We start from the raw sequence: 7,823 nt of genomic DNA on the forward strand, positions 1-7,823 counted from the left end.
ATCAAGTAGCTTATTTGACAAGAAAATAAACCAAGTTTAAACATGTAATCTTGTTTGGTATTGAACTCGAGCTGAGCTCATATTTGAAATAAAATTAAATAAACAAGCTTATATTTTTAGTAATAAGCTCGGCTCTACTCGTTTACAACCCGATCAATTGTTTTTCACCTTTTGTTTTATTCTTTTTTTTTTTTTTTTTTGAGAGAAAAGAGGATATATAATATTAAGTACCTATTATGGAGCTTTGTAATGTCAACTTTGGTTGTTTTCTTTTTTCCCCTTCCTATGTTAGGAGACAAAAGTACTAAAAGAACTTGTTCAATATAGATTAAAATTTGGTTACAAACTTAGTTGTAACCTAAAACTACAACTTTCACTATAAATATAAATATGATTATATATTTTTAAAATATAATTATTTAATTATATGTTCTTTATGTTCATAATAAACATATCAAATTTCATGTCAATCGGATGTAATTTTAGACTACAATATATAAATAGACATACCAAGTTTGTTACCAAACTCCTTCAATATATAAATATAAGAAGTTTTCGGAGGAGTTTCCTCACCCTTGGCTCTGCCTTTGTATGTCTATAGATTTATTAGTCACATGACATAAAAATTTATAACTTCTATAATCTCAAATGACAATTTGAGTCCTAAACATTTTTATTAGAAATGCTGAGAAGTGCTAGTTAAGTTACAAAACTCTTTGCCAAATCACAACTTATTAACTATTAGTTTTAAAAGAGATTTGAAAAATACAATGCTGCCCCTAACCTCCCTCCCTTTGCCTTTAACTAAAAACTTTCACAAGACACTTACGTGTAGAATCCAAAACCAAATGCAACTTTATTAGCTCCAATAATAATGTAGTTTGCCCATCAAATTATATATTTTCATGTGGGAATGTCATGTGCCGCTTGGAGTGTCATCTCAAAGGCATTGATCACACACAACTTGAACTTGTGGGGATCTATGAACCCTTTCTCTGAGCCAACGGCAACCCTCAGATTTCCCATGTAGCTTACCATTGTAATTGTAAGACTCTGCAAAACCATCAAAATTAGCATATGCTATAGTGGCTAGAAAATATATGAAATTATCTAAAATGGAAGCCATTATTTTGACGCTACCGCATTGTTTATCTTCAATTTCTTGACCATACTGATAACATCTTTTTCCCCAAATATTAGATGAATCTCTAATCCTTACCAATCCTATATTCATGGTAAGTCACAACTCGAAAACCTAATCAAGTTATACATAAGTATCAACAGAGCTATAACCCTTTTTTTCTTTAACTTTTTTAGCCTATCTTTTTATGTACATCTTTTTAAAGTCTTCGGTCTTCCTCTCTCTCTTTGTTTGTTTGTTTGTTTGTTTGTTTGTTTTTTTGGTTATTAAGAGACAACTATACTTAAACGGATTTTCAGCAATTAGCATATAAGCAATTGCCAAAAGGATACATCCAATCATACACCAGGAGCACAAAATTATTGGTAATGCTTGTGTAAAAGTAGAGCTAAAAAGTACGTAAAATCAGAAGTCTCCTAATAATTGATACTTATGTAATGTATAGTCATACGCCCCAAATACACGGGGTTTGTATATATATATATATATATATATATATATATATATTGTTTTGCTTCTTATTTCTAGGGGAGGAGATTGGGTTGGGTTAAAAATAAGACAGTTTTAAGTACTTCATTCAAAATTAACAACAAAATATAAAAACTTCAATGTGAGATCTCAAAAAGAAATAAACAGAGCACTATCATAAGATGGTAGCTAACTTTGAAAACCCGAATGTAGTTAATTTATGAGAATTTTTATATACCTGAGGTACTTTAAGGGTCATAAAGTATAAGCCTTTAACTGGATGTTTAACCAGAGCCATTTGTTCCACTGGCCCTATCATATTTGAGATCGACATGCTCGAGTAATTTGATGCTCTATGGATGTATTTAGATGCTGCCTGCCACCACCGCATGCCCATTGCCCATAGCAAAGAAAAATTCAGAAATGGCTCTTCAAAATATAGCTTGGTATATATTTTAAACATTCTCTGTTCTTTATAAGACAAAAAATTAACTAATAATTACTCCTTGTTTAAGTACTTTTCCCCCTCAAAGATAAAGGATATATATACTGAAAACCAGAAACGTTACAGTATCCATGAAAGGACCAAAGCCTGTAGTACAATCAGCTAGGAGCTAAAGAAGCAAACTTCTTTTAAGTACTTTTTACGTTGCTTTCACGGTACAACCAGCTAGGAGCTAAAGAAGCAAACTTAAACCTCTTTAAGTAATTTTATGTTGCTTTCATAATACAACCAACAAGGAGCTAAAGAGGCAAACTATAGCATCCCACATAAACAAAAGCCAAAAAACATGGAGCTAAAGAAGCAAACTTCTTAAATACTTTTTATGTTGCTTTAAGAGAAAAATTGTAAGAATTTTGAATGTAATGTTAGAATCACTGAATTTAATTATGTGGCTTGCTTAACGATTTATAAACCGTCCTTAAGGTTTAAAACTTTTGACTTCTTGGGGGGGAAAAGAATTACAATTTAAAGACCTTAGTCATGGTGGACAAGTATTAGACTTTCAAATCAAGCAACTTCATCTTAAACTATATAGGGTCTTTTTTAATTTGAAAAATCTAGAGATGTCAAGAGTAAAATTGTGTATGTACCTCAGGGCCTTTTAGTTTCTTCATAATCGACAATAGGCAACCAGTGAAGTATACAGATGAAGAGTTTCTCTTCTTCCTTATTATTTTGTGCACTTTCAAAACAAACACAAGGGGGTTTGAGGATTTAAGATTTGTGAACTTTGGTATTGATACATGTAAGAGACCGAACTGGTTTCCCCATGGTGTATCGGATTCAGGTTTGATCATCTCTTTGACTGACTTGTAGCCCTTAACTGTCCTTGTACTGAGCAACACTATTGCTGTGGAATCCGCTTTGCTTGATTTCTGGCTAACCTCTTGCATATATAACCGGGTGCCAAAGAAGATTATACCAGTAATTACATCATTAATGGTCTGCACTTGAGAATATATTCAATTGAGCAAAAATAAACTAATTCTAACCAAAGAACCAAATGAAAACAAGCTTTTCAAGTTTTAGTCCAATCATCTGACAATATTGAATGAATGGAAAAATATGAAGATAAGAATAAGAAAATGAAGTGTTTTCTAGGTGAGCAAGAGCTTTCAAAAATTTGATCTCACCATCAAAAATCTGATAGCTTAGAGCAATGGCATAAGTCTCTCTAAACTAGGGTAAGGGAAGAAAACCCATCCCCACTCCCCACATTAGCTTTCCTATTCCTTCTATATATATTTGGGGTTTTGCTACAAATTGCTCCCTATCTTTAGGGAGCAATGTTCGTTCCCCAAATCAAGATTTTAGTAGTTTTTGTATTGCGGTAATTGTGATAAAGAAAAATTGGTGTTTTGAAAAGTGAGAGAAATAATAATAAAATGAATGATGAAATAATATTTAAATAAAATAGGGTTTAGAATAGGAAATTTCATGTAGCTGTTTTGAAAATTGATTAATTAAATAGGAAAAATAAGTTTTGATTCCAAAATAAGGAAAAAATTTTAGGTAAACTGATGTCATTGCTCTTAGTAGTTGGTAGCTCGAGTTCCATTAATTAACAATGGGTTTGAAATTCTAGGACCCAATACAGTTGTGCTGAATGACGAATTGGTGGATAATCCAATAAAACCTGATATATATATATATATATATATATATATATATTTATATGTTGATCTTACCACTCCAAGCTTGTCCTTAATAAATTTGATATGATCCAGAGAGAATGTCATAGTTGATATTGTAATTGGTCGAAACTCCACTCCTTTTTCCCCAGACCTTATCGGAGTTCGATCATCTTCAATCAAATTGCTCTTTAACATGCTCCATCCAAAATCATGTATGGTGTTAAAGATCAAGGAAACGAGTTGGAACACCCCTCTGCTTAATCTGTCACTTTTTAACTCTAAGCGTTGGCAAAAGGGAAATGTTAGCGGAAGAGAAGGATTATCAGCTCTTTGCATACTAGAAAGAAGTGCACCCATGAGAGAGTAGCCATCACCAAGAGCATGGTGAAGCTTGAATATGATAGTACCAGCTGCATTGCTTGTTGGATATTTAACAATGTGAATCTCCCATAGTGGTTTGTTCTGTGGAAAATGGTTCATTGCTATCTTTGATATGTAGTCATCAAAATATTCATCAGGTGACAATCCAATAGGGAAAATGGGAACGTTAATGTGGTCTTCAAGCTTCACTTCTACTCTTTTCCATTGTTTCTCACCTTTTTCACCTGTGACCTGTATTCAAATTCTCACTACTTAGTGCCATTTTTTAAATAGGCTAAAATAACTTCTTCTTTTTGCTTAAATACTACTTAAATTAAAGAACATAGTATTCTGGAAGAAAGGAAAATAATTACAAAATCACGAATAAAATAACTTCGTAAATATGCTATAGCCTTAATACTTTCTCATAGCTAGTTAACCATATATAGCTTTTGCACTCGAATAACAACTTCATCTAATCAAACTGAGAAATTAAGAAATTTATGTGTAATATAAAAGGAAAGAGAGAGAGAGAGAGAGAGAGAGAGAGAGAGAGAGAGAGAGAGATGAGCACCATAATGGAGGAGAAACGAGGATTGATGGGGAGGAACACATCTTTGACCAATGACATTATGGAGGGCAGGTTGTTGATTGGAATCTCAAATTCCATAACAGCAATAATGGATACTGATAGCACAGAGCTGTTGAAGTACTGTCCAGTAGGACTTACTGGCTCCAATCCTTCCTCGAACTCCATTATTGTAATGCGATCACTCAGGACAAAGGAAAACAGTTTTTGCTTCACAGGTTCCTTTTTTTTTTTCTTTTATGAGTTTTTAGCTTCACAAGTTGTTGCATATGTTCCCCCAGCTTGAGACAACACACACAAAATAAATAAATAAATAAATAAATAAAAATAAAAATAAAAAATTTTATGATATTAAACCGAACTATGACTATGATAAGCAAAAATCATTCATGACATACACAGGTACAAAGATGGGCCCTGACCTAGGTTCATAATAAAAAATTTTAGATGTAAGTAAAAAATTGTAACTTTTGTTGCAATTGTTCAGGTACTTAATAATAAATGGTGGTGAAAAAGTGGTGATCAGTACTATCTCAAAAAAAGAATTGGTGAAACAGATATTTCTATAAGAATCATATGAAAATAACAAACAGTCAATTATAGTTTGTCACGTAAAATAATTATAGCAAAAATTGTAACTTTTTATATGATACTAGAATTTTTTAAGTACTCAACCTAATTTGCATTACTGTCCACATTGAAAGGTTAGACAGGTAGCACAGCAGAGAGGGCTAATGCATGCCTGGTGGAAATTCACAAGATAAATAAAGGAAACAAGTACCTTTTTTTTTTTTTTTTTTGGCTAATAAGAAGAAACAATTACATTTAAATAAAAAGGTAGTCCTTTTTCATAAGAAAATACAATTGATATACAAGGACAAATAAAGAGAATAAATAAATAGCAAAGCAATAAAAATTACAGGACATGCACCTATATAGCTGAAAACAGAGTAATTAAAATCCCAAACATCAACCACTACCCACGTTGGGCAGAGTGGTACTTCCCCGAGTCTTAAAGGCTTATGGAGTTTGAGAACCCAAGTTCGAGTGGTCCTGAGTGGGAAGATGTGGGGGTAATATATTAGATTCATTAGATTAGGATTTCTAACTGAGCTCAAAAATAAATTTAAAAAAAAAAAAAATCCCAAACATCAACGAGCAAATAGTAAGAATTTGTACTGGCAATTATTGAAGAGGAAGTGTAGGTTGGCTGGGATCAACCAACTTGCAGCGTGGGAGCTATTCCTAAGTGAGGAGTGAGAATTTGTACTGGCAATTATTGAAGAGGAAGTATAGGTTGGCTGGGATCAACCAACTTGCTACGTGGGAGCTATTCCTAAGAGAGGAGTGAACAAGATTTCTCTGATGCGCTGCGTTTAAGAAAAAATTTATCACTTGCATATACACAGTATGTGGAGTCTCAACCTAGAGAATAGGGCTTCTCTTGATATTGGGGCATGAGAAGTTTTTGAAAGTTCAAAAACGTGTATAAACACCCTTGAACGTTTAGACCCCCAAAAACAAAATAACCAATTCAAGCTTTATGACAAACAACTAGTGTGCGGAAAATGGACATAAGCTATAAACAGAATTGGAAATCAATCTAAGCCAATTATAAATCACATCCACAGCAGAAAATAAAAGGCAAAGATAAAGGGAAGAGAGATGCAAACACAAGGACAACACACGATGTGTTATCAAAGAGGAAACCGAAGCCCTCGGCGTAAAACCTCTCTGCCGCCCTCCAAGCGGTCAATAATCCACTAGAAAATGTAGTTGGGATACATGAACAGCAATAGACCCTCCAAGCCTAATCTACCCAATGTACCTAAGCCCTCCAAGCTTCTTGCTCCAACGAGGTTGCGCCGAACCTTTTTCCTTTCTAGCTTACCGGATTCCGCTACTAGACCGTAGCATCCACCATCCTTGGCATCTTCCAATGCTTTCCAAAGCTCCAAAGACACTCAACACTCTGAATGGGTGTGGGTAGTGTTTAGATAGAAATCTCCTCTCAATAGGTATGACAATGAGAGAGGGAATGAGAAGAGACTACAAAGATTTCTCTCTAAGAATGAGTAGCTCTCTCTAATTGGGTGGGTGTTTTGAAGAAACCTCTCTTAGGGTTTTTCTTTCTGAATAGCCACCCATATTTTGTGGGAATGAGGGGTATTTATACTGGTGTGAGAATGGAATGCGAAGAGTCAGTTTTTCCAAAAACAGGGCTAGCTGGCGACTTGACCTCGCGACTTGACTGAGTCGCGAGTTCAAGTCGCGAGCTAACTTAATGACCAGTCTGGATTTTTGTCGTGTAGTGCTCCAGGTGGCGTGACTGTTCAGCTCCCCTGCATGCTCTGCATGTGAGCAACTTTTGGCGGCTTGCAAGCCGCGAGCCACCCGCGAGTTCTAGCCGCGAGTCTCTGCTTCACTGCACTGTCTTGAGCATTTCTTCACACTCTCTCACACACTACCCTTACATGATTCCCACCTAAATACAAGGTTTCTAAGTGCTATATTATAAGCAAATTTGTCATGAAATAAAGCCAACACATGGTTGATTAAATTCAACCTTACAATCTCCCCCTTTGGCTATTCCATGACAAAACACCCTAAAACAGACTCTAGACTAAAACGTGAGTTTGGGAACAATGGCAAAACTCACTCACACCTAAATCTAGAAACTGTGCAGCTCTTGAATCATATGAACATGAATCTCCTGAAACACAACAATACACCATGATCATTGTATGTAGAAAAGCATGAAATGCATATGAAGCAAGCAATATGTGATCAAGCAAAGATGGAGTTAAGAAACAAACCATGGCTTGATCAAACAAGCAATCACTACAAGGTAGTGATCACAATGCTCATTCACACTTGGAATGAACACTTGAACATACAAGCTAACAAGAACAATGCAAGTTACTTGTATGCCCAACACTCAATCAATGCATAATACACTAAGTATATGCATCTAGGAACAATCCTACAAGGGCACAAGAGTGACAGTACATAAACCAAAATGCAGAACATTTAGATTAAAGTACTGATTTCAACATAGCATAAAGGCTGCATTAAGCAAGGTACATACCATAAAGCCTACAAACTATGCATAAAACATTAACCCTA

The 7,823-nt window shown here is 34.6% G+C and overlaps 1 protein-coding gene across 1 annotated transcript; it reads right to left on the reverse strand.

Moving 5' to 3' along the window:
* Positions 1-661: 661 nt before the first annotated feature.
* Positions 662-4,959, reverse strand: LOC126695553 (wax ester synthase/diacylglycerol acyltransferase 4-like). Its single transcript, XM_050392358.1, has 5 exons — positions 4,683-4,959; positions 3,803-4,360; positions 2,705-3,058; positions 1,848-1,985; positions 662-1,053 (listed from the first exon to the last, which is right to left on the reverse strand). Exons 1-5 carry the CDS (start codon positions 4,863-4,865, stop codon positions 904-906), a joined length of 1,383 nt encoding a protein of 460 aa, XP_050248315.1. The 5' UTR covers positions 4,866-4,959; the 3' UTR covers positions 662-903.
* Between the last annotated feature and the right edge of the window lie 2,864 nt (positions 4,960-7,823).

This window comes from Quercus robur, chromosome 8 (assembly GCF_932294415.1).
Source record: "Quercus robur chromosome 8, dhQueRobu3.1, whole genome shotgun sequence".
NCBI classification, from domain to species: Eukaryota; Viridiplantae; Streptophyta; class Magnoliopsida; order Fagales; family Fagaceae; genus Quercus; species Quercus robur.